Source organism: Drosophila tropicalis, unplaced genomic scaffold, assembly GCF_018151085.1.
Source record: "Drosophila tropicalis isolate 14030-0801.00 unplaced genomic scaffold, ASM1815108v1 contig_878, whole genome shotgun sequence".
NCBI lineage: Eukaryota > Metazoa > Arthropoda > Insecta > Diptera > Drosophilidae > Drosophila > Drosophila tropicalis.
This window is the reverse complement of record NW_027173374.1, coordinates 1,462,435-1,490,014: the sequence shown is the minus strand read 5'-3', so window position 1 is coordinate 1,490,014 and position 27,580 is coordinate 1,462,435. Positions and strand designations below refer to the sequence as shown.

At 34.5% G+C, this 27,580-nt stretch overlaps 2 protein-coding genes across 19 annotated transcripts in view; one reads left to right on the top strand and one right to left on the bottom strand.

Moving 5' to 3' along the window:
• Nucleotides 1–27,580, bottom strand: part of mtd (mustard) — a 77,112-nt gene that overhangs the window by 29,147 nt on the left and 20,385 nt on the right. For 3 of the 18 annotated variants that reach the window (XM_068301854.1, XM_068301858.1, XM_068301855.1), the window contains 13 exons: nt 24,417–24,734; nt 23,779–24,308; nt 12,344–12,415; nt 6,805–6,908; nt 4,496–4,786; nt 3,014–3,460; nt 2,843–2,949; nt 2,587–2,771; nt 1,239–1,803; nt 999–1,168; nt 609–740; nt 243–394; nt 19–181 (listed from right to left, as the gene is read on the bottom strand). In XM_068301854.1, the coding sequence (XP_068157955.1) occupies nt 19–181; nt 243–394; nt 609–740; nt 999–1,168; nt 1,239–1,803; nt 2,587–2,771; nt 2,843–2,949; nt 3,014–3,460; nt 4,496–4,786; nt 6,805–6,908; nt 12,344–12,415; nt 23,779–24,308; nt 24,417–24,677 (3,179 nt within the window). In that variant the 5' untranslated portion in view covers nt 24,678–24,734. Of the gene's footprint in view, nt 1–18; nt 182–242; nt 395–608; nt 741–998; nt 1,169–1,238; nt 1,804–2,586; nt 2,772–2,842; nt 2,950–3,013; nt 3,461–3,904; nt 4,025–4,495; nt 4,787–6,804; nt 6,909–12,343; nt 12,416–23,778; nt 24,309–24,416; nt 24,735–27,580 lie in introns of those variants that run through there. The other 15 variants (XM_068301856.1, XM_068301859.1, XM_068301860.1 and 12 more) reach the window with 12 other exon arrangements.
• Nucleotides 7,361–8,282, top strand: Tim17b1. The gene is made up of 3 exons (XM_068301876.1): nt 7,361–7,775; nt 7,833–8,032; nt 8,089–8,282. Exons 1-3 carry the CDS (start codon nt 7,454–7,456, stop codon nt 8,107–8,109), a joined length of 543 nt encoding a protein of 180 aa, XP_068157977.1. The 5' UTR covers nt 7,361–7,453; the 3' UTR covers nt 8,110–8,282.

The window sequence follows — 27,580 nt, the reverse complement described above, 5'->3', positions numbered from 1 at the left end:
TTAATTACAATCACTTACCGATTCTTGGGCACACTGAACCAATATTCGGCGCGCAACTTGTTTTTGCCATAGGACATAACAGAGGTTGGCAGCGGTATAGCCTTGCCAATGGGTTTACCCATACGCAGGCGCAAATATAATGGTGGGTCAAGACAGGCTCGTGCTGGACGTGGTATTAGTTCTGAAATCGCATTAGGTAAATCAGTATCCTATAAATCAGATAAACGACCGTTTAAACTCACTGTCCACACTGATAAATAGTTCCGGCTTGTCATCCATCGAGACCATGGAACGATAATCCAATTTGGGCTGCTGTTTAACCTCCTTCAGTTTGGTGCTCGACGAGGTGCCCTCCGATGAATGTGGACGTATAAAGGTACCAATTGAGGAACGTCTGATGAAGAATAATTGATATAATTATTAAAAGTTCGAAACTTTTTCCCGCATTCACAATGAAGGTTGAAAATGATTTCAAAAATTTACAAATAAGTCAGCTGGATGATGAAAGTAAGTACATGACTTTGATCACTGTTCAACTACAACAACATCAACATCATCAATATGGTATAACAACAACAACAACAGCAAGTATGCATGTACTGCCTTACCCATAGGTCATGTGACCCTCGGAATGTGTTGAATGCGGAGTCAATGGCGGCACTGGCGAGCCACCAGAGTCTTCGGATGGTGTTTTTGAGAACAAATTCCCGCCCAACTCTGAGACCAGAGTTATGGGCGAGCTATTTATATATATATACATATATTTTATATTGATGTCATATAGATTTTTGTGTTGTGTTGTGTGCATTAGTGTGTAGTGTGTGAAAAGAAAATAATGTTGAAGAAATGTTTGCAAAGCAGCCGATCCGCAAAAACGAACGTAAGCATTTTCGGTTTTAACGAAATAAACAAATTTTTTTATCCAATTTATATAAGTCGATCAAAGATATAGGTAAATTCATAGATAATTGAAGGAATGACTTGAGTATCGCACTCACCTAGAAAATACTTTGGAAAAGACACTCTGATTGGAATCACCAGTATTTGGAGCCGAATCTGTGTCAGCTGACTTATTGAGGCTGCCACTAGAGGACGGAACTCCACTGCCCGATCCCTCGCCAGTTAGTCCCTCCACCCAGGTCAGGGGATATGAAAGACGCTTCAACATCTGCAAAAGAGCAAGAGTTTATAAGATGAATTACTGATCAATGCCGAGCTTAAACCAAGCCTTAGCTTACCTTATTCTTCTTATCGGCTTGTTTATCGGTGGCTGCCGCTGCTGCTGCTTGGGCCTGCTGGGCAGCTTCATCGTCAACACTGAAACTAACGCTTGAGGTCTTCTTGCGTGCCCCACCAACTCCGACGCCGGCATCCAAGCTCTGTCCCAATATGGTGCTACGTGGCGGCGATTCGCTAAAGTGCGTTGGCACTATGGTTTTCGGTGGTACCCAGTCGGAGCTAAGGACAATATCAGCATCACTGTAAACGGTTTTCTTTGGTATCGGCTGTATGTTGGGAATGGGTTCGCGTATATCGATGCCCGAGTCATAGCACGATTGTTTCGACAATTGCTCCAAATGCTCTAGATCAATGCCAGCTGGTGGTGGTAGTGGTGGAAGTGGTGGCAATTGTCCACCAGTTGCCATGCCACTAGCCACAGATGTAGCCGTTGTGCCACTGTGCTGGCTCACCGAACTGGTGGCCGAGAGTGCCTCCGGTACACGTGGTCCGCTGTCGACGGTTATGTTTGATTCATTGTCGCCCTCGTCTTCCGATGATCTTCGGGAATTAGACAAATAATAGCTGAGTAATTTCACATAAACACAAAGGAACAAAAATATGCACAGAAAGAATTGCGATGCAGTTTTGCGGATGATGCAGATTTAAATATACAAGGTAGGAACATTTAGGTGGATTGGTGTTGTGGATTGTGTGAAGCATTATAAGTAACACATATGGATTTAGCCGAATTGCATATGATGGGATTGACAATATTTTAGTTATCGGATTTGGTCGTTGAAGTTTTTCAATAAACACATATGAAAATAAAAACAGAAATGAGAAAAACAAACAGATAATTATTAATAACAATTAAGAATTGTGAAATATCTTCGGCAAACCGAAGTTTTAAACAATGCCAAGGCACTAGAGTGTCAACTTTTTCTTGTAAAGTCGCTCAACAGATTATTTAAGCATTCGTAACTATAATTCATTCAATTGGTTAATTATTAACATTTCATCATAATTACTAATGCTGCTGATAAGAAACTAAACGGAAATGAATAAAATTAAGATGTATTCGTAGAATTTATATAAAGATTATGCAAAAGTTAAAAGATTGGTATCTGTAGTGCATAAAAAATATGCACTTGACAACTAATACAAAGGCCGAGGAGCTCTAGTTAGTGATTCCCTATCACTTGTGAAAACAATAAACAAAATGGAAATTAAATAAACTGAAGAGAAACAAATATTGTTTCATTTAGAAACAACTTTTGCAGCTTGACAAACAAACTTAAACAATATTATAAGCAAAGCAAATAAAAATGGTTTTTACGGGCGTTTTTAATATGTTGATAAACTAACCGATCTTTGCTCGGAATTGCCCAGTGATGATCTAATAGACTTTTGCGTCGCTCCTCGAGTGTAGAGCGTGTATTGCCAAGGCCCAGGCCTGTTTCTTTCTTGTCATCGTCCTGCTGCTGCTCCTCATTCGAATCCTCTCCCTGAGCGTCAGTCTTAGCGCTATCTTTGGCTTCTGCTGATGAATCCTATTAAAACGACATTATCAAAATAAGATTAGAAAAGAACATGATTGATAGATGAATCGATTTGTAGTTACCCCAACACGTTCACGATCAAAGGCTTTGGGAAAAGCATCACCGTCACGTCCTGTGCTGGAGCATAACGATTCCTGATCATCGGCTATCTCCAGGGAACTACCTTCAGCTACAATAAACGAATAGCAATTTATTTTCCATTTAGTTTTGGAGAGTGAATGAAATAAGTTTACCCTGGGCTGCTCCCGCTGATTGGTCCGGCAATTCCTTGGAGTCCTCTTCGACTAATACTGGTTTAGGATAATAGATCTCTGGCTTCTCAGTTTCCGTGGTACTGCCAACAGCTCCACCAGCCACACGCATATGGGCAATGTCGTGGAAAATAGCTGCATTTACCACCAAATCCATGGGTGCAATCACACCATAGCTTTCAGGGCCATGCTCAATGACCAGAGGATCGCTGACATTGGGATCAAACATTACGGCATTGGGTGTAACCAGAAGAACACCGCCCACAACTCCCTGACCATCGGTAATGTGACGTACATTAATCTTGAGGAAACGTTGCGTAATCACAGGATCATCGCTCTTATTGGCCTCCTCCTCGGCCTGGCTATTGGATGACACGCGCTCAATGTGGCCAGGCTTGGGTGAACCCGGGCGAAGACCCTCGAGTATATCTATAAATTCAGAGATCATTAAAAAGGGATTAGTTATAGACCAATGCAAGGCAGGTGACTCTGATTTAATTTTGTTCTACGTTCTTTTTTTGTGTTTGTTGGTTTTGTGATTTATATCAAAATTGTGGGTAGCGCCGATAAGATAATAAACAATAATATATAATAGTGTGTGGCGAAATTTGATTTATTTCATAGTTTAAAAACTCCTCCCACCCTCATAAGCACCCCTTGACACACTGCTCCACCTCAACCAAACCCCATACGCGTCATCATATTTTAAAACCTTTTTTTCTGACGTGTTGGAACTTTACTTTTATAGATTTGAATTTTAAGGAGGACTCATAGTTAAACTGAAGGCCACTACAATGCCTTTAATTTGTCCGACAAATTAACACAATTTTTTGGTAAATAACAATAACAAATAGAATAAACAGTCCAAATCACCTCCGTTGCGCCAAAACACGGCCGTGTGCATGCTGACGTTGCGGCTGACTTGCAAATACTTTTAGCCAATTTATACACCTTGCAGGATAATTAAACTGCGTTTTTTAGTTCACTTCACTCAGTACGTTATTAAATTTTAAAATTTTTTAAATTATAAACACATTTTTATAAACACAACATTACTCACGAACTCGAACATGTTCGAGCGGTTTACTCGCGAACTCGAACATGTTCGCGCGTTTACTCAAATGTTCGAGCGGTTTACTCACGCGTTTTAAATCGCGTGAGTAAACGCTAGTGTTTCGATTTTTCGATAATGTAGTCGAAATTATTCCCATCTCTACAATCATCTGGTGACTGTTAACTGGTAACAGTGTGCTGTTAATCGCAACATGCCAATGTTAGCTATTTGAATGTAGCGCGCCAAGTGTTTTTTTTAAAGCCATGCAAAAGACGAATTTAAAAAAAAAAAAATGCAAAAGAATAAAATGCAGATTTTTGCTTCGCACCAATTTGCACACCATTTCCAAAGCGAACGCGTGAATGTGACAATTATTGTTGAATTGTGTTGGCGTGCTGGTGGTTACATACCTTTGCTCTCATCACTAGACAATTTTCGCTCGGGACTGGACTTTCCAGAAACACTGCCTCCGCCGCCACCGTCACCGGCCTCATTTGTGGAGCTACTGGAGGCATCATCTTTGGCACTTTTATCGGGCACCAGCAACTGCTGTCCCGGATAGATGAAGGAGCTATTCAAGCGATTCAAATGCGTCAATTCCGATGGCGTGGTATCAAAGCGAGCCGCAACCGATGTGAGTGTATCGCGATTTCCCACGGTATAGGAAATGGTGGGTATGGTGGGCAATGAAGACTTTTGCTCTGAGAAAAGAAAGGAAACAAAATCAAAAATGATACATAAATGTTTGAGTAGAAGAATGTTTGCTAAAAGAAATTGAAATGATAAGTGAATGTCTTTTGTACTTGTTGGCTGAATGATTGTTGGTTTTGGCAGCTGCTCGAATGCCACAAATTTGGCGCTATCCGGACGCAGGCGCGAACATATGAGATTCGATTCCACATCGATGTCGCTACGTCCACGGCAAATGTAGATAACCACGAATTCTCTTAGGATATTCGGATGCCAGTAGATCTCAACTAATTCCTGCATCTTTGTAATTTATGGAATTTACAAGCTTTTATTTCCTCGTTTCGCTTCTTTTTCTTTTCTATTTATGGTGTGCTTGTACTTTACAATTTGGGATTTTTCCGCTTTTCGCTGTCTGGTCTTTATATTTTTTAGACATTTTCACCACACTTTAAAGATTTCAGTGACCGTTAAAAATGATTGCCATCTTCCACAATGGCTATTTCTATGGCTAAACAGCTTTATTTCCCGAACTCGACTAACAAAAATGACTGGTATAAGCGAAATACAGCAAAAAAATAAACATAAATACACATATGTATGTATATTTTTATGGCACTGATAAAACTTGTTGCTTATCAAACTAAAACCCTACGAAATGAGTAACAAATGTTTGAATTTGGCATTGCCAATAATAAGTTTCAAATGAAAAATTTCAAAGAATTGATACGATGGTTATCACAATTGATAACACTTAATAAAATAATATTATCTCTGACCTTTTGCAAATTGTTTAATAATTTTCAATGTAAAGTATTTGTAGTTTTATCGTTTCGGTAGAAAATAATATTTATAAATAAAAACCTATTATAAAACTAACCAGTGTGTGTTGTTATCGCAAAAGTCAAGACTGAATTTATTTATCCATATACATATTAGTGTATTTATGTATATACATGATTTCTTATATTTTGAACTAAATTATGAAAAAAATGCGATAAAGAATTTGCCTCCCTACATATACAATGTATGTATGTGTGTATTTATGGAGCATCACACGAAATTTGCAATCCAGCAAACCCTGAAATTGCAAGCTGGCATTATAACCTTAGGTGGAAACGAACTACGAAGCAAGCGAATGCCTTACGAAATAGAACGATTACAAAAAACAAACCTCATGGATACCCATTCGAGTCTCAGTACCCAAGCATCAAACAAAATGCCTTAAGCATGAGTAATCTCACAGAAAAGATCTCAGTCTAAGAATATAAGCCACACTAAAAGCACGACTCTGGATCACTGGGAAACTTGTTTTAAAAACTTAAAATGTATAAGTATTCGTTCTAAAAAAAGATACTTGATTTGAAATATAAAGGACTTATTAATGTATTATTGCTTGACTTTTTCTAGAATGGAAAAGAAAATCTATCCAAATTCTAAATGTGTGTAAGTAAACTAGTAAGTAAACTAGTAAAGTAAACTAGATATCTGAATACAGAGATACTGTATTCAATTTGTGTAGAATTTGTACTTATTTGCCCCCCCAAGAATCCGCCACTGAATTTATCCAGAATGGGTCAAAACTTGTGAACCGAAATCACTTTAGTCTTTAAAATTATACATTTTTTGTTTAGATTTGACTTAAAACTTTTGGGAGACCATTTCGAACAGCATGGGCATAAAGAATTTATGGAGTTTTGTAATTAAACGTTTTAATTTTTTAGAGTTTTTGTTCTTTCACATTACTTTTGGTGAAATTTGCAATAAAAATGAATTTGTTTACTTTCAATATTGTATATAATTTAGAAAATCTAAAGGCATTCCGCTAGTTTTTGAACTGTATTCAAATTATTTATGTTTCACTCGATAAGGGTTTTGTTTTTGTTTAATATCAGATTTTGGTTGGTTTGATTTATGATTCAGTTTTGAAGACCTTATGGTAATAAAAACCCAGTATTCAGCTTGCTTAGTTAATCGTTAATCGTTCACATAAATTAAATCAACAATTGATTGATTGTCTAATTTCACTTACTTGACAATTTGTCGACACTCTCGAAACGCTGCTCAACTTTTGAACGCAATGAATCCAAATCAAATGGAGCCGCAAGGCCATGATCAACGCTACGCGATTTGCTCCTGTAAAAACATAAATAAAGAAATCATAAAAATATAAATGTTAATTATACTTGCATATGAATTTGTTCAAATGCTTGTAGATATAAAGATCTGTGCGCTCAGACAGATCTTTATCATTTACAAATTTATATATATTGTACTTTTTTCTTTTTGTATATCGAGCTCAAATTGTGGCCATAACCGGGTCTAATAAACAATTTATTTATTGATCGATTGCTTATCTCAATGATCTGATCGCCGTTGGCGATGCCGAGTGGAGTGACCAAAAATGGTAAGACAAAGCAAAAGTTGTTGTTGCCTTTTGTTTTTGTGTTTTGTGAAATGAGTTTTTAAACGTTTTTAACGTTAGCCTTTTAAAATTTACACTGTTGACTTTTGTTTGATTTAAGGACAACTATTAACTAGTAGGCTTTGCTTTAAGCGTGCGATTAAGCGTTTGATACTTATCAGATTTGTTTACAGAATAAATAAGTCTTGACTACAAACATATTCTTATTCTTACATATTCTATATATATATATATATATATATAATACGCTGGCGAAATGGAGGAATATACACGTGAACCCTGTCCGGTTCGCATAATCGAGGATTGTGGCGGAGCCTTTGCCATGGGCACTTTGGGTGGTGCTTTCGTTAATGCCATCAAAGGATTTCGTAATGCTCCCAGTGGACTGCCACGGAGATTGGCTGGCAGCTTTGCAGCAGTCCGTACACGTTCCGCCTTGTTGGGTGGAAATTTCGCCATTTGGGGTGCCACATTCAGTGTCATGGATTGCACCATGGTTTATGTGCGAAAAAAGGAAGATCCGTGGAACTCCATTATAAGTGGAGCGGCCACAGGTGGCATATTGGCGGCTCGTGGAGGTGAGAAGTGAAGGGCTGGTTATCGACTAGTATTGATTGATTTGATTGTTGTTTCAGGTGTCACTGCAATGCTTAGCAGTGCTCTAATTGGCGGCGTACTTCTGGCCTTAATTGAGGGTGTTGGCATTGCTGTATCCCGGTTCTCTGCCGATAATTATCGTCCAGTTTCTTTAGTGGAGCGTCATAAGATTTTTATGCAACAGCAACAACAGCAACATTCACAGATTGTGCCTCGTTTCTATGGCGAATCACCTGAGGTAAGTCTTCGATTGAAAATTTCGCTTTATTGTTTAGTAATTTTTTGTCTTTTTAGTTCAATTCTTCGCCAGCCTAGTGACTATAATGTGATATTAAATAAATTTTTGCTGCATCGTCATCGCCATCAAATTGTCTATATATACACGAGTTGCATACAAATGTTGTTGAAAACCGATTTACCATATATTTAACATTTCTTTGTCGGTTGGCACTCTGTGGCCAATGGGCGGAGGAGGGTATCTACTGGAATTTTTGTTTTTATTCAATCATTTAAATTCATTGATCGTACATTGAAAGTTTAGAATATTTTTTTTTAAGTTTCTATTTGGTATTGTTTGTTTTTCAGTTTTGTTGTTTTTGTTTATATCAAACAGGCGCGTGTGCGCTTCCTAGCGCCATTTTTGTAATAGGCCCCGATGTTGTGTATATCTATATATATAAATATTTATTTGTATGTGAGGAACGTGTATTATTTGACTACCGGTTTGATTTATGATTCTATAAAGACAAATTTTGCTCTCGAAATTTCCTTTTTACTTAAATATTAATTGTTATTCAGACACATTTTAATTTGTATTTTATTTTGAAATGTTGCTAGAAGCATCGTAATAGGTTGCTTTCTTAGGTTAGTAACTTTTGTTGGCCTTTTATTCTTGAATCCTTACACTTTTAAACAAAGCGATTTCATTTTGAATCTGACAATCAATGTAGAATTTTTTGTATCATTTCACAGCTTTTGATAACTATTTCTTTAGTTAAACATTACATTCAGGAATTCAGTTGCCATCATGTTCAGAGTAAATATTGAATTTTATTCAACTTATTGATTGACGAAAACTAATTTCCGTTTTGCCAAAGGAAGACATTGTCCTAACCGATTGACAAGCACGGGAAATGTAAGACATTTCTCGTTTCTCTGCTTATTATGGCTAAAAGTTTTCTCTATAAATATTTAATATATCGAAATGAAAGATAAGCGTGAGGGCCAAACAAAAAAAGAAGACAGCAGACGAAAATGATTTGCGCGTGGCCAATTAGCCAAGAAATTGCGATAACCATAATTGAATATCAAATGATAAAAATGGATAAAAAAATATTCAATATTTATTCTAACGTTTCTTTGTTTGATAAATAATTATTCTCAAGGCATATTTGTCGCAAAAATTTATTTATACCGTATGTACATACATATATTTACTTTTGGTGCTTCTTACATTACAATTTCTATTGATTTTTTAATTAATTGATCAATCCCCCCCACACCCTTCCTCCATCTAGTTGATTAGTTGCAGACGAACAACTGTGTTTGATTTGTAAGTTGCGACATTTGAGAGTAAGAATGAGAGACGACTGACATTCCGGTTAACGTCTCGAAAGTTATTTGTTTAATTATTTAATTGTTTGCATATCTATCTTTATACATATTATTATTGAGTTCACTTAACAGAGGGTGGCCAACGAGCATGCTAAATTTCATTTGCACAGTTGTTTTTGCTTTCGTTTACGTGGAAAATTTTTATTGTCTTTCCTTTTTTTTTTTTGTTTTTGGTTTTTGTTATTAAGCTTGCCAAATAAACATAAATAATTGTATATGGCACAAAATATTCTTTTTAAAGTGCTACCTTTTATTTGTTTTTCGCATATTTCAGTGAGAAGGTCATTCAATTCGATGTTGAATATGGAATATGTTTTCAAAAAGAATTCAAACGTTTTATATTGATTTTTAGCAACTTTTTCCAAAGTTAGTTTAGTTCCTTTTTAAATAATTCCCTAAAAGTATGCAACAAAATATGCAGCAATTGCCTGGGTCCAATTTCAATATCTAAATATAGAAACGTTTATTTCTTATCAATCAAAAAAATATTCAATTAAAGCGAAGCGGCCAGCGAATGTTTGTTATTTTTTGTCAGTAGATATAGTATTTATAGTCAAATCTGTTAATTTATTGATAGTCTATTTGTAGAACCAACGATACACATATAAAAAGTTTCATCTTTTTGGAATTCCCACAGAAAAAACAATTCTTTTTTCCTATGAAGAAAGATTTTTAGACCTGAGTCTATTCATTTTTAAGAATACTTTACGATTTTAGATGGATTTTCTATATCCAGAAGTAAAACATAAATGATAAAGCACTAAATTGTAATCAGATCTCTAGTTGATTACTATGCCAAATGAATGACTAAACCATAGATTATCTAAGTATACCCAGCTATTCAAGCTATTGTAGGAAATTTCCCAATAGTTTCATTCGCTACGCATTTTAAGTGCCATAATAATGTCTATAAAATAATAAACTAAGCGGGGAAAGACAACGAAAATAAACACTAAATGGTTAAAGTTTATAAACTAACTCTTTGAGGGCACTTAAATGGACTTACAGCTGAGCATATTTTTAGTTTTTGGTAGTAGAAAAAGTAGTTGTTGTATTTTTCCTTATTTGATATAATTTTTTATCTTATCGCTTGCATTTTGTTTGTTAGCCTATTGATATTTTTTGGTTTGCCAACGGGGGGCTGGTTGTTTTTTTAGTGTGGCAACGCAGTAGCCGGAACAGAAACACAAAAACAAGGTGTCAAGTCTTGTAAGAGAGTCAAACTGGCAACAAAGTCATGTCAATAGCCGTTTTTCGTATGTGCTGGCCTTTATTTTCTTGTTCGAGTACTCGAGAGTGGGATTTTGTGGTTTTTTGCGACATTTTTTTTTGTTATTATTGACTATTGAGTGAATGCACTTGAGTTCACATGGCACATTATATGAATCACTTGATGTATTGCCCTAAAAAATAAACAATTATTGGACTTTTTACAATTGCACAATTGTGAAATTGATAACGTGCAGATCAAGAGGGTTTTGAGATTAATCTGATGATTCATTCATTAGCTTTGAGGTAGGTACAGAAAGTAGATGATTAAATCAAAAGGAATTAACTCAGAAGTGATTAGAGTATAAATCACAATTGATAATTGATTATTTAAATTACCTACTTTAACTGAAGATCAGCATTAAAATTATTATTAGGATTGCTATAATAAAAGACAGTGGGGTATCTGCCTTATTATTTTGGTGAGGCAAATCTTCGCTTTAGATGTGAAAATTTTCTTATTTCAGAGGTAACATCTCTTATTTTTGTGGAGTTTTTTCCTCTCTTCTTCAATTTATAGATCCTAGACATCTGTTTAGAACTTCTAATAAGCTTTAACACGAAGCTCTTGGCATTTTAATCTTTAAGAGATTTGTATTAAGCCTAAATACTAAACTCTTGGCATTTTAATCTTTAAGAGATTATGTTAACAAGCTTATCACTTATAACAGAAATTGACAAATCTCTAGTGGGGATTGACCATAGTGAAGTGTGAGCTTAATACTAGCTAAATCAGCATTATAATTATTCTAGTTTCTAATACATCTTAAAATTCGAAAGTTTTTTCTATTTTTATGGCAACTATTAACAATCGTTTATTGCAGGACAGGAAAGTAATAATCGTTTATACCTAAAACTATAGTTTTTAATGACTTTACGAAAAAAAAAAAACTATTTTGAATAGCTCATTTAAGATGCCATTTCATTTTTGGCACTTTTCGTTGAAAGTTCTAATTCATTTTGAAAATATGTACTTTTCTTATTGTAATTTAAATACAGACTTATGACTGCACACGAGTGTATTTAAAAAATCATTTTATAGAGTTTTCTATATAGATATTTAAGGCACTTTATAACGACAAACAGTCTATCTGATTTTTTCAAAATACCTTTTTATCAATGAAATGCTGTTTATTGATTGTTCGTCTTTTGTGGTTTCTTATAAATTATCAAAAAATATTCGTTAATAAAGTCAACAGAGCACATTAAGATTATCTCGATTGGGTGGCTAGAAATGGGAGTGTAAATAAATTATCAATTCCTGATGTGTGTCACAGGTAATAAAATATGTTTTTACTTTTCAGATCATAAATTATTGATAGATTTTCACGATTTATGAAGTTTTTGTTTTGTTTCTCGAACGGTTATGGCTCACAAATTTGGGCTGAAAATTGTTTAGGAAAATAGTATATAATTTTGTTTATTTTAGAAATTGCAGGCAAATTGTAGATATGTATATATATATATGTATATAGTAAGAGCTAGTTAAGTACAACAGATCGAGCCATGCAACATACAACAAAATATTATATACAGATATGCAAATTGTCGATATCTGTGATTTTCAAATGCACAAGGTGCACTATATCTAAATGTGGGCGGTGGGCTGTGTGGGTGTGGTTAGTTGAGTTTAGAATGTGTTAGTTAAATTTATTGTTTCACTTACCTGCGCACGGGTATCGCCAAATTGTCAACGCTTCGTGACAAACTGGAAACATCTTGACTAGCCCTACGTGACCTGTCACGTTTTAAGTTATAATTTTTTTCGGGGAAGGGTCGCAGGGTTTTTTTTTGTTTTGTTAGAAGCACAGCAAATGAGTGTTTTAAAAGGAAATGAGCCAAAACATAAAAATAAAAGGGGTAAAGAAAATTAAATACAAATAAATTAAAACAAAACATTAAACAATAGTAATCAATATGTCAATTAACAAACGCCAATTACATTTTTCAAAAAGACAGGGGCAGAGAGGGTGAGAGACCAAGGGGGCATATCTAGTACTTTGTTTTTTGGATTTTCTGGAATGCACACGTAGAATTTAGCTAAATGTTGGACATTTGTTCCTTAAGTGTTTTAGTTTTTGGAATACAAGTTTATGATAATGTCCAGAGCACGTGTCCATATAGATAGATAGATAGACAGATAGTTGAATAGACAGCCAGCTGAGTTTGTGAGGTTCATCAAATTTGGCATGAGAAAAGTCACGTTCCTAACAGTCAAGATTGAAGGTGAAGGTAATGCATATAGCTCATATTATGTATGAGAATGTATGAGTTTTTATTTTTTAAAACTAATTACAAATGCTAGAAGATAAAATGTGATTTACATGTTCATATGAATGTGAGTATAAAGTCATCATCTATACACTTGAATTTGAGCAATAAAAGTCGGTTGGGTATTATGAAACTTTCACCTTATCTAATGACCTAAATATGATAAGATCTGATTGAACTGGAAAACCTATTTGAGTACTTGATCACTTGAAAACAGAAAGAAATGTTTTGTTTTCTGTTAACTAAAGTTTCCTAAGAGTTGGAATTAAGTTTTAAACTCACTTACATACATACTAACTAAAAGTCATTGAAACAATTGAAAACTAGTTAATGAATCTGCCTTTTGCAAAGAATTATAATGGATTTGAAATTCTTTTTGGGAATTTTACTTAGTTTAATAGAAAATTGGATGAAGTTTTCTGTTGTAGTAACTAACAGTTAGTTTAAAAATAGTCTTACTTGCAGACCAACTATAAGTCAGTGAAATTAAGTACAACAATTTTGGTATTTTTCTCAGTTCAATACAAAATCAGATGAATCATTAACTATTTCTTGCAAATTATAAAGATTAAGTAAGTAAAAAATCTATGATGAAATTAAGTTAAGCGCACTCTTCAGCTTTATCATTTCAATTTAATTATAAGTAATCTATAATTAAATAGTTTGTTTTTTTGTGTGTTTAGCTTATCAAAATCACATGTTTTGGCTGTCCAAAATATGATTTTGTTTTTTTTCTTTTTATTGCACTTTGCCTTTTCGTTAAACAGGAATTAAAATTAAGGCATAATCACAAGTAAATCCACTAACTAGACTGCTTATCTACCCATATATATATATATATATGTTTGTTTGATTTCAATGCCAGGCTAGCTCTCTAATTATGGAGTATTTTCTAAAGAAGAGCTGTCCGCCCACTTAGCCAAATGCCTAAACACACTTCACTTGTGTTAGCCTGTGGCACTTTAAATCCAAATCGTTGCCATACTTCAACTTGTCAAGGGTAAATATATTGAACAAACACACAAGTTTATAATATATGTATGTATATACCGATAATTAAAGACAACAACAGCAAAAAAAAAAGTACCTAAATACATATGTATGTACATAATTTTTTTATTATACGTAATGCTAAATTTATAGCAAGAAAAATCACCCACGCCTTGTCTGGGATTCTGGTCAAGCATTCAATATCTTAATTACTTCAATTAACTCAAATTGTAAAATGATCGTACGAGAAAGTAATATGGCATGATATCCATATTGAGTTTATTATCGATCGATTAGATGAACAAAATTCTATAGTTTTTGTTGGTTTTGTTTCCTTGCAAATCAAATCTAAATAATTGTTAAACACATTATATATGAAAAAAATTAACAATCAATTGACAAATATTTAATGTTAATGGATATCAATTGTGTGTCACGTGTTGCTGGTTTTTTTTCCATTCTTTGTTTAACTTTGTGTAAATTGCTGATACCCTTTAAAACCACATTTAATGGGGTATATCAAGATGAACTATCAGACTAAGAGATCAGGTCAACAGCTTCTGGTTAAACGATTTGTTAGTGCTCAAGTGCTATCAAATATTAACAAGTTATTGCCTTTATTATTTCCTTTTGTTATAGGGTAAAGTTTAGTCGTCATCTCTTGTTAATCTATTCGTTTGTTTGATTTTGGTGACGCTCTTTGTTTAACATTGACCCACAATGGGCAAGGGACTCGGTTTCAATTGAGCACACAGCATCAGCAATAATAAAAGGGAAGTGGGTTTCCCATCCCCCCAGCCCACTCGGTTGATCAGCTGTTTTTTGGGACTTTGCCTACGTGCCTCAGATCATGCATATGGAATGATGATGGTCACTCACAGAATGTAATGACATTTCGTACTCTAATGAAATGCACACACAAAAAAAGAAGTCCAATGATTTGTCGTCCGGCTAAAACGTTTAACGGCTTATCGTTCAATATTTGCTAAACATAATAAAGATATCGTGTCACTGGGCGCCAAATTTGAGGCTTTCAATTTCGACAATCAATGAAAAGAAAGCCAAAGTGCTAAAACTGCTTACCAATAATCTTGTGAAGTGATTAATATATTTTGCATATTTGTTTAACTTTTATTTTCCTCTCTGTTTCTTTTGCACGCTCTACCGAATTGTTTCATACATATATATTTTCCTATAATGGAAATGGAAAATTATATGGGTGTGTGGGGTTGAATAAAACTTTTGCCTATCAATCATACGCCATGTTAGCCCCCCCGAAAAAAACGACAATCATTCTAAGAAGACAATATCCAAGAAATATATTTGACACTTTGTTGACTTTTAATGATTCAATTTTCGTTGTCATTTGTTTAGTTTAGTTTGTTTGATGGCAAAAATTAATTAGCTTGTCAAAAGAAGAACAACACGAAAAACGGGCCAAAAGTCTTATCAACAAATGCAACAGCAAAGGGAAAGAGGTAGCAACTAAAAAAGAAACCCTAAACACAGTCGGCAGTTTTCTTTTGATATTTAAGCTTAGCCATTTTTTTTTTTTTTTGGTTTCTTTTTGGCCACGTCTTATTTTTGTCATTTATTTTAGGTTTTTTTTTGTTTTTAGCTTTTCTCTTGATAATCGTATTTCATATTTTCTTTATAATTAGAATTCGTTGGTGTTGTTGTTGCTGTTGTTGTTGTAGTTGCTTTTAATACCGCATTGTTATCTTATTTGCAGTGCGCTTTTCTGTTTGATTAGTTTAAAATGTTGTTTTATTTTGTTTACCCACATGCCTGCCTAACCACCTGCCTGCCTCTAAGCGAGGTTGAAAAGGTTAATTGAAATTTGCCAACTAGAAGCTAAATTTCCTCAAACACAACAGACAAAAATGTGTCACATTGTTTTTTTTTGTTTTGTTATTGAAGGGCATTGCAGAACCATGTGACTGTTAAATAACTATAGACTAATTAAGCACATCTTTACATTAGTTGAGGTTGTTATTTTCCCTTATTAAGGTTCATTATTTAATGGGTCATTATTATCCATTGAGTGAATGGTTTATTTGGGCATATTTCGTTTTTCCATATATTCTTCCCATCTAATTGATCATGTTTTTGTGATCCGATAATATATATTTGTGTCTCAAGGCAAATTCTGATGAATCTTTCCTCATGGCCGCTATCTATTGACATACACGCACTTGAAACTAAGCCCCAAATCAACAACCAAAATGTGGGTTAAGGTTAGTTGTTCTCACTTTCTGGCCGAAAAGAAAGTAAATATGATTATCTTTTTGGGGGGTTGTTGGGAAAGAAATACTTTTATTTTATTTTAAATTATACAATTAAATAAAATGCCAGCTCAATTAGTGTGAGACAATACGACAAAAATTAATGTTGAAAAATAATTGTGGGCCTCAAAATTAATTGAATTTTATTATGCGGTCAGATGAAATTATTTAAAATATTTATTTATTTGTTCAAATTGCTGGCGCCAAAGCAAAAACCAAAATGGAAACATCATCAACGACATTCACATGAATGAGTCGGCGGCAGGCGGTCAACCAGTTTAATGAAAATATCATAACAACAACAAGAAATCATTAATAAATAAAATGAGTTGCTAAATGATATTTACATAAAATCTAGTTTCAGTTATTTCCACCGAGCCCTTCTCACACTTGTTGTTGTTGCTGTTTACCAAATCATTTAGCATATGAATTGTAATTTGGTTTTTTTTTTTTTGGTGGTGTGAGAAATTGTCAACAAGTTGAGTCTATTTTGCTGTTTATAGGAACAGATGTTGGGTCAAATCGGAGAAAAAGTTGTCTAAGATTTGTTGAGAAGACGAGCCCCTCACATAAGAGGGCTGAACGAAAAGTTTAAGACTTGTTAGTTAGTCTCAGTCTTTATCTATGCCGTGACAACTTGGCTTAAGATAAAATTTCATGTTGCGTAGAAGAATGACATCAAGTTAGACACTTTAAGACTTGTTCACATGATTTTGAAGTTAACTGAAGGTGAAACAAAATGCGTTGTGGTAAGTCTTCAATCAAATTTCTATTTCCTATCAATTGTTTAATTTTAAACCTGACCCTCTTAGGGTTTCTATTTTTTGCGAACTAAAGTTTGGCCTTCGTTTCATATGTAAAATAGGCAAGAGAAACCAGTTATGGCAATGAAAAATTTCCAAAATATTTACAGAAAATACCGCAGAGAAGCAAACAATCAACAATAACAACACCAAGCAACAAAATTTTCTGTTATCTTTCATTTAAATTGAAACTTGCTTTACGTAAATTAAGATAAGAAACCTTTTCTTCTACGGCTGCTGCCTCTTATCACACGGAGAAACAGAGAGAAAGAGGAGCAAATAATTGAAACGATGAAAAAAAAACCCACACACAAATATAATTTAATTCAGACAGAACAATTTTTTTTTGCTCTTTGGAAGGGATATTTATTTTCTGTTTTCTTTTTGTTTTTTGTAAATTTTAATTTAACAAGCTAATTGCATTTGCCATAAATATTATTGCAATTTGCACACACACACACTGACACTGGAAATTTTGAATTTGCATTCAATTTTGGGTATATATTTTATATAGTATTTGGATCGAATTGTGACTCGCGAATCCGTAACAGATCCAAAATGTGTGACGAGCTACTCGTCTTCCCGTTTTCAACTGACAGCAAAAATGAACGACAACTGGAGAGAGAGAAAGAGTCTGTGGTCATTTGTTAATGGATGGTATGGAATTGGATGTTATCATCCCATATAAACGAATACATATATGTAGTAGACATTTATATATATACATATATTTATCAAATCAAGAGTCAGCCAAGCGAGAAATGCTCGTAATGTGGACTTTGTGTATACACGCACGTAGAGCAGAACGATTTGGATTTGGACCCATTGACCCATCCACACACTTTTCACTATCCAAAGAAAGAAAGAGAGAGAGAGAGAGAGAAAAAGAGACATTGAGGAAACAGAGAGAGAATTCAACTCTGTGTGGATTGCAAGTGAATATCTTCAATGTATCTCAAGTTAAGTCACCTAAATGTATGTATATAGATACATTTCTATATATATCTGCATATAGCTCTTATCTCACATCTTTTGTATTTTTTTGTTTAAATATTTGTTAAGCTTATTTGGCATAGACTAACAAATTGCAATTCCAGTAGCTACTTTTTTTTTTTTTTTTGGTAGCTGTTGAGAGTTCAAATAAAAGATAAACTCATGGTTTATCTGGCCAAAAAGAATGTCAAAATGTTTGCCAAATTTTTGTGATTATTCGTAGAGATAAAGTTAAAGCAGAAATATCTATAAAATAAGTTTGGATATACCAATAAAATTTATTAGTTATATTGGTATAGTCGACCTTTTTATTAAGTGTCGTTACTTTGGCTTACAATATTCTGTTAACTGCATTCCTCAAGTTATGGCTCCATTAGTGGCAATTCCATTTCGAGACAGGTGCTCATAAAAAGAGCCAACAAACGAGAGGTAGTCTAGAGAAATTTATAGAATTTTACTTAATATTTAATATATTAAATAACCCTATTAAATTAAGCCAGGGCCGGATTAGCCATGTAGCAGGAAAAGCAAAGAGTTCCAAAAGGTTTAACTTTAAGTTCATATATTAAAAATTTATATTGTACTTTAGCCTATAAATTATGAGAAAAAACAATGTAAAATTTTATACTTTTTCTACAAAATTAAAAAGAAATCTGAACTTGAAACTGAATCTAAAACTCACGAACTTATAACTTGGCGAATCTTTAATTTTGCATGCTCAAAAACCTAATCGCAAATACTATTGACCTGTTTTAAAGCTACAACGACTACTCTGAAGTACTAACTGAAGTATTAAGCATAGATAACCTCACCTAAACTTGAACGTCCTTGAAAAAGGACAAGCTACTTATAAAGGCTGTAAATTGGCAAGTCTAGCCAATACCAATACCTGAACATTATACCCACATTGAAAAAAACTTGATTAATGTCTTGCGTAATTCTAATTTTATGGTTTAAACAAATGACGGCTTTCAGCTGCATGTTTCTTGTTATTAAACAATATCCCAACGACTTGCAAATTGATTACCTAGTTCAGCAATTCGATTAATTATGGCGAGAATATTCAAGAATTTATTTTAAACACTTATATATGTGTGATATAAGTGAGCGAGAAGATAATGGACTCTACATATATATAATTGCATGTTAGTACATATATTTACAGTAATCAAAACTTGTTTGGGATCACCAGGAATATAAACAACAATTGAAATCATTTTTGGAATACGACCGCCGTCTTGTGTGTCCAATCTAAAACAATGATATATGGCAGGCAATATATATTTATATTGATATTGGACGTACCAACCATAAAGGGATGGACGTTGATACTGAAAACAAAATAAAAAAGAAGTAGAGGGAAAAGAAAGAGGGCCAACAACAAAACAATGTGCCGTGTGCCATTTACCCCTTACCTAATGGCGAAAACCCGTTGAAACCAATTAGGAAATGGAAGGTGAAACTAAAACTAAACTAAACCTGCGAAGGCCTCATAAATCGTTCGATTTGTTACGTTTCGATTATAAATATAAGTAGTAGGCACTTCTAAGCAATATTATTTGAACCTCTTCTTCACCTCTCCCTCAATTGGCTGTCAGACAAACAAGGTATTACCTAAACAATTTGACTCCAAATAAAGGGGGTGGGCGTTCGTTGTTAGTTCACGAAGAACCATACTACCAATATGTATGTACTTGAAGGGTCTGAGTAGCCTGCTTGTCGTTGGTGTTGTGGGTTTCTTGTGCTAATTTGATAAGTTCAAGTATGCGAAAATAAAACAACAACAAAAAATGTGAAAGAAATCCTCAAATACTAATACGTAGAAAAGAAACTTTTCATATCGATATTAAGACATTCACAAGTGTAGATTGACATTTAGCTTTTTGGATGAGGGGAGATTGAGACTGAATGTCGTGGGGGAGAACAAATCGATATAAGCATGTTGTGCATATTGATTTATGGGGAAAACAGAAACATTAGAAACACTGCTTAATGGTCTATGGCTCAGTTGTGGTTATTATGGGGGAGGGTATTCGTATTCAATAGTAGTTGGTTTATAATGAGTCAATCGTTTAAGAGGCATAATTGCCATTTAGTGAAAACAAATAAACATTTTTATATACTTATATACCATTATCTTTAGACCCAATCTCAGCAGTGATTCATTCTAATATTTTTTATGAATATCTTATCTTTTTTATCTGATTTTCTTCTTTTTTTTTTTTTTGACAGATGTAAAGATTCTTGTTTTGTTTCTTGTGTTTTATGATAACCACATCGATTTGAATGTCATATTGAATTATTTATCTATAATTAATTGCAAACTCTTTGCTCAGCTGCCTTTGCTTTTGAGAGCCTTCGTGCACCTTTGCACCACTCGCAAATGCATTTCAAAGACTTTACTCAAGTGTAGACAGATCTGTAGGCATTTTACCTTCAATCAGCCTCCGCTAAATATATAAGTGACTGTTGGGTTGACTGAATGACTATATGTGACTATATGTTATTTGCATGTGGCAAATATTTGTACAAATTGTTTCGGTATTTAACTAACTACTGTGTGTGTGGATTCTCTGGCAATATCTGACGACTCTAACTTAGCTTGGCCTGTGTCTAAGCATCTTCTGATGTTGACACACACACACACATCGAGACAGAGTTATAGATACAATGGCGAATTGAATACCAATAACACAAATTACGAGAGCCCATGACAACAACACAGAAACATGTATAACCCAAAGTCAGGAGATAAATAGAGAGACAAACTGAGTTAGAGAAGACGTCAAGTCGCCAAACTGTGCAAATAGGCACGTGAGTTTCTGGTGAGAGGAAATGAGGTTGGCCAGTGGACAGAGGAGGGAAGAAACATTTGCTATGTGCCGACGAAGGTGTGAGATGGCATATGGCAAAAGCTTAATTAAGAATTTCGAGTGACAGCTTTTTGGGGTTTTTGACACTTTTGCACAACGTTGTCTAACGATTTCGGGAAAAGACCCACAATTGAACCGTAACATAAGTCTAAACACCGATGAAAATGGAAAAAACAAAGCTTTACATAACAAAGTCGACAAACGATAGATTCAAAGTTTATAAATAATTCAAATACAGAATTTTTTGACCACACAAATTTACACTACAAACAAATAGTGTTTACGAGAAGTTTTTAAAACATTTAAGACCTTAACTGCTAATAATTTTTTTTGGGTATCGAAAGATTTGTTTAATTTAAAGTGCTTCCTTCGATTTGTTTAAATAACAATTGATTTCTAGAGAAGATTTTGAATATCTGTTAAGTCTTTCTGAAGTTTCGGTTTAAGAATTGTAGATTCTGCATGGATTTCTATATATTTTACTGATTTGAAATGACGCTTCTTGGCATTCTATTTCCAAATATACATAATACTAACTATTCACTTGAGATATTTGAAAGGCGATATATACAGGGCAAACCTTTTTGCTTGATGTATCACTTCGGTATCTATAGCTAAGCTCCGAGACTATACTTTGCTTCTCAGAGTTATTCTAAAAGATATTAGAATATAAAAGTAAAGTAGACCTAACCTTTTCCCAATTATTATAGAATTTCTTAGCCATTATCCAACTTTACTATCTTTTATATGATCACGACGTCAGGTGTCACAGAACGTGTCCTATTTTATAAGAAATGAGACATTGCAATACGATCAATCGCAATATGTTGATATGCGCACTATTAAATTCATTTTTGTTTATTTTCTCAAGTTCAATTGACTTTGAAATGGTTGCAAGTTGCTTTGGGTTGCCCCACAACGATGCTTCACTTACGTAAGTGTCCTGTGTTCCTTCTATACCCAAGATATCGACTGTTATCTGCTGTCAATTGACATGCGTTTGATTTGCTTTGTTGTATTGATATTGCAAAATATTAAATTGAAAAATCCCTCAGGCAGAGTCAAAGGCTTTGATTTGTTGTCTTATCGACTGGCGATTATTATTGAAATGAACTTTGAGCAATGTGAAATTGGTATGGGCTTGGAAAATTTTCTTAATTACTATTTTTTGTATATGCACAAAAGTTGTGATTGTAAACCAATCTCTGGGCTTATTTCTCTATCCAAAACAAATTGCCGGCAATTTTCATTGTGTGTTTCAATCAAAAGTAATTAAGAATGCAAAAACAAAAACCGAACAAACAAATAATAAAAAAAAAAAAAACACACACACAAAGCTAAATGAAATGCAAATGAAGAAATGCTCTGGTAATTAAAGAAAATATGTACCGACAGACATATAAAACAAAAGTGATTTTAAAGGAAGCAAAAATTTTACAAACGAATAAGTAAACAACAAAAAAAAAAAAAAAAATAAATGTATATTGATATGGATATAAATACGAGAACAACAAAAAATACACAAAAGAACATGCAAAATGTTTGGCTTATTAATGAGGGGGAACGGAAAAGACACGGATCTATCTATCTATCTAACTGGGCAGAGAAATATATTATAAATGTTGTATAAGAGAACGACGAGTGTCTAAGACCCAGACTGAAGATAGTCTCTAATTGCTTCGCCCGCAGGCTAGGAATTAAAAAGTAATAATAATCATAATGAGGCTTATTTATTTATTTTTTTTTTGCTAATGGCTTACTGAAATGGCAAAATGGCAAAAGGCGTTTACGATTGTACTTTGAAGAGGAGGAGCGAGACCCCCAACTCAACTGAAGGTTGAGAAAGCTCAAAAAAAAAGGCTTAATGCTAATGTAATGTCGAAGAGGGCGACTTTTCGATTACCCTGTAGACCAGAAAAATGTATGAATACAATTTAAAATAATTCACAGAATTCATAAAATTCTAGAAAAGTTATTTGGAAATGAAATAATAATATTCATTCTCTATAATCTTTGCTATTAAGTATTTTAAACTGTGTGCAAGTAGTTGCTTGAATTTGACTTGTTTCTGACCTATTATACTCTTTCACTTCACACTTACAGGGTATACAAAGTAATAATAATACTCAGTGGGTTGTCTTAGAGGCAAATGACTTTTGGTTTAGGTCAGGGTCGTCACAATAAATGAACTATGAAGCCTTCTCAGTGGCAAATGAAGAAAGAGTTAACATTTACCAAAAACAAAAAGAAAGAAAAATGTTGACAAAACAATAAAAATGATCTTAGAGTTCATCTAAAGCTTTACTTGAGTTCATCTAGCATCATTTAGCATCAATCTTATCTTATATTCTTCACTCACTAAATTTCTAACATTTCACTAATTATTAAAAGTTCAAGAAACTTCTCTATTAATCTTAGGGACAATGATAAATAGTTATACCATGACACATTACTCCTTTATCCTTGGAGTATTTCTTATTCTCGGAAGGTAATTAAAGATGATGAATGTTTGTTTAGCATGACTGTTAATCATTATTTGGCGAATTGAGTTGTAAAGCCAGAAATAAACCGGCCGAGAGAGACTTGAAATTAAAAGGACAAGTCTCTCGTATACTCGATAAGGAAACCGGAAATCGAAATGGAACATATAACATTGAGATATGGAGACATGGACTGTAACATTTTTTTGGATGGGGGGAGTGGATGTGGGTGTGTTTGTCATGCCAAAATGCATATTAATCACGAAAACTTGACAAATTTGTTTGGTTAGTTCTTCCTGCATTGGATGGACATTGCCATCACGGGTTTTTAGTCACATGACCATAAGGGATCGGGACAGCAGGCGTTTGTTAATGACAAAAGAAAAAATGGTTGTGGATGACCAACCTGTTCTTAAAGTTATCTGGCACAAATATATTCCACCAGGAGTGCCGTTTTTCACGCGGGAAATACTCGGCATGGTTGGGATCGATGACATCGTAGTCATCGGCATCATTATCATTGTCATAGCTGATGCTGCGTCTGGATGGTGGGCCATTCGCCGTCATCATACTATCATTGGTCAAATCGGTTTGCGATTCACTATATGAAAGAGCCGATGAGTCGAGGCTACGTTGATTGATGTACTCCATTTTCTTGCGTCTATGGCGATCGAGTTTGGTTTGCAACGAACTGCGACGGCGTCGCTGACGATCGCCAGTGGGTGGCATCTCATATGGATTATTCATGCCCTGGACCACAGGACGTGGTGACTGGGAGCCATCTTCAAAATATGTCAATTTGCCTGGCTCATTTGGGGATGAGGCGCGTATATTCTCCTCAGAGCTATAGACATTGTCTGGACTATTTGTGGGTGTGGCGGAGCCATCAGATTTCTCACTGCGCACAGCCGATTCATATGAGTCTTTGGTAGAGTTCTGCAAAAGAAAACAAGAATAAAAAGGAAAAACGTGTAAGGCATTTGTTTTCTAGGTGGGGTAGGGGGTATGAAGGATTTTCGATAGTTTGGTATATCTTTCGCTTACCTTATTACTATCGCGTCGTAGAAATGAGACAGCTATGGAACTGCGTCTCTTTTGGCTCTTATCGGATTTGCTCGAGAATAAGCCCAAGGCCAGGGAACTGCGTCGAGGTGGTTTCTGTGGCGGCAATGGAGCCGTTATATTCATGGCACTCTGCTCTGATTCGCCGCCATCCCCATGCTCATCGATATCGACCAATGATGGTATGGAGGCGCTGGCCCAATCCTTGCGCAACCGGTACTTGCCGTTATCAATTATGCTCATTTTGATATTGATAATGACACGAGCTTCGATCGATCGTCTGTAGTTAACCGTTAAGCGCTGTAAATTGTACATTTTTTGAGTTAATAATTAAATGTTTGTAATAAAAACTGCCGCTTGACTCAATTGCATTGTTAATTTCTGCGCTCCAATTGTTGGCCAAAGGCGGGGCAAACTAACTCTCCCATGCCATTTCCCTCTCATCCCCATCCCCTTCTCAATTGTTGGCGAAAAACAAAAATAAAGTAAAGCGAAACTAAACTTTTACTTTCAATGAACTCCATTGAACCTAAACATTAGCGTGGTAATTAGCAGGCCGTTGCCGGTCGGCTGGAACGTGGAACAACGTCACGTCATCATCATGATGATCATTGTTTTAATGATCATCATCGAAGTCATCGCTACTTGAATATCTAAGTGTACATATGTATATACAACTATATCATCCAAGTCAACTTACACAATTATCAACTGAAATGGGAATAAAATGGTAATGTAAACACCCATCGATCTTCATTGTGAGAATGAATTGCAATTGCCCAGAGTTGGGTTCAATTTCACTCAATCCAGAATGAAATATTTATAAATACAATAAAAAAGATTCATTAATGATTGTAAAGGGAATCCCAAATGCTTTTTCTCCCAGACTAAAGGGATCTTTGAATGGAAGGAACCACTTATAAAGTGCAGTTTCTTCAACAACAAAAACCAATTAAGAGAAACTACATAAAGTTTGGTAAAAGACTTTAAAACATTTGATTAAAATCATTTGATTACTTGATATTAATAGGATAATAGAAGATAATCTTTACTAGACTTGTGAATGTGCTAGGACCTCTTGACGTTTTATAGTCCCTCATGATTTCCCTTTCCCTTTTTGGTAATCAATATCAGCTAACATGTTATTATTCAGAACAATCAACTCTTTCCCATTTTAGCTTAATATAATGTAGAATTAGTTTTTATTTGTCCTTGCTAATCATCTGGGTATAACTTCTCCATTTTTATGACAATAAAAGGACTAGCTTTCCATGACAACTAAGTGGGTAGCTTGTATTACTGACTGGTTATTACATTATCAGCTCAAGTAAATTGTTTGGGAGGGACGAGGCAACAATACAAACTGCTAATAATGCAAATTAACTGAAAACTTCATGACATCATAACAATAGACAATAATACACAACCTACGCCAACAAATAATGAAGATGATGATGATGATGATGATGAATACAATGATGATGCCAAACCTCCATAATAATGATGAATGACGATGACAAGCTTAGTTTGGAAATGAGAACAAGTTACAGAGAACAAACGAAAACGAAAGTTACGACTTACAGCCAAGTTTAGTCCACATTAGACATACACTTTTGTATATAGAAATATGTATGCTTGCACTTACATATGTACATATGTAGGTAACTATACATACATACATACATATATCAAAAGACAAAGATAACACTGACAGAACAATGGAAACTTGAAAGTAATTTAAGGGGCGTTGTTGCTGTCAGTTGTGACAATTTAACGCCAAATTAAAACTTTAGCTTAAACAATTCTCACGCCTTGCATGTAATTGAGATGGCGAAAATGCTTGTAGCAAATTGATATGGGATCATTAGAGATATAGAATCGTGTTAGACGGGGGTATCCCAAAAGCACTTTAATTGAATCCCTCACACTAAACATACATACATCTGTAGTACTTTATGCATTATCTAGCTCGGAAAATACTTGAGACAAGGCTATATAGAAAACATGCTCGTGATTGACTGACTGACTGAATGTTCGAGTGGAGAGAGCCTTATCTTACCATTTATATATGAGCAAAATAAATATAAATATATGTTTATATGTACATATAGGAAGCCAATAATTTAAATATACACTCCGCATGTAACCTTGTCCACCAGCAATAAATGCACAACTGGAACTCGAAACATACACAAAACTGACCACAACCGGTCAGATGGTGTTTCTCGTTGTCTCTCAAGGCGTTTTACACTGTGAAATTGTAGTGAAGCGAAAAGCACGTAGATAAAGCCGTTGAGGTTGGGGTCGGGGCTGTGGCTGTGGCTATGGGGTTCGGGGACTTTGCAGTTTCTCAATTTCAGTCTGGGTCTCGGTCTGGGTCTAGGTCTGTTTTGCATTGTCAAAGAAAGAAATCCAATAGTACGGTCATTCATTTTCATTCATTCGTTTTTTTTCCCCCTAATTGGAAGAGTCTCAACAAGTTTTTAGAAATTTTAACTATCGATTAATGCATTTTTGATGAGATTTAAAAATAGAATAGGTTTTGTCTACAAGACAATGAAAAAAGTAAAGTATCGACTTAATTCCTTGAAAATATATATATCTTGTATTCCAAATTTCAATGGGTATATCAAAGTTGAGGCTCTAATGTGACATTTGGCATATTTTATTACCAATGTTTTTGTATTTTTTGATATTTTTATTTATTTATCTATCAATTGTGCAATATGCACGCATTATTGATTAGGCCAATAACCGAAATGCCTCTTACTGGGTCAATGTCATGGCCTAAACCAGATCATTATGGGGTTGTTGCCTCTTCACAAAAGTCCAATGGCTAATGAAGGCAATTAATCTTCTGTTTTCACACTCTAGACAAGGAAAATAAATTTTCCATTTGAAAACGGGATGAGAAATGGAAAACTACAGCACGTGATAAGAAGCCTTTTCTATAATGGAGGCCTTTCTGCCGATAAGACTCGACTCCAGTGCCAGCACGAGAGCTTCTCGTTCGCTCCTTAAGCATGTTTCGACAATGGTTTCAATTCTATAAAAATAACTATATATACATATACAGAGATATACATATATACTATAAGTACAAAAATACATCTTAGTGGGGTAGTTTCTCAGCCAAATGCCAAAGC

What these genes read in the sequence shown, in the direction of transcription:
- Tim17b1 (XM_068301876.1), top strand. Translation starts at nt 7,454, where the DNA reads ATGGAGGAATATACACGTGAACCCTGTCCGGTTCGCATAATCGAGGAT. An exon ending in CATATTGGCGGCTCGTGGAG is followed by an intron (nt 7,776 to 7,832) that starts GTGAGAAGTGAA and finishes TTGTTGTTTCAG; the next exon opens with GTGTCACTGCAATGCTTAGC. An exon ending in TCTATGGCGAATCACCTGAG is followed by an intron (nt 8,033 to 8,088) that starts GTAAGTCTTCGA and finishes TTGTCTTTTTAG; the next exon opens with TTCAATTCTTCGCCAGCCTA.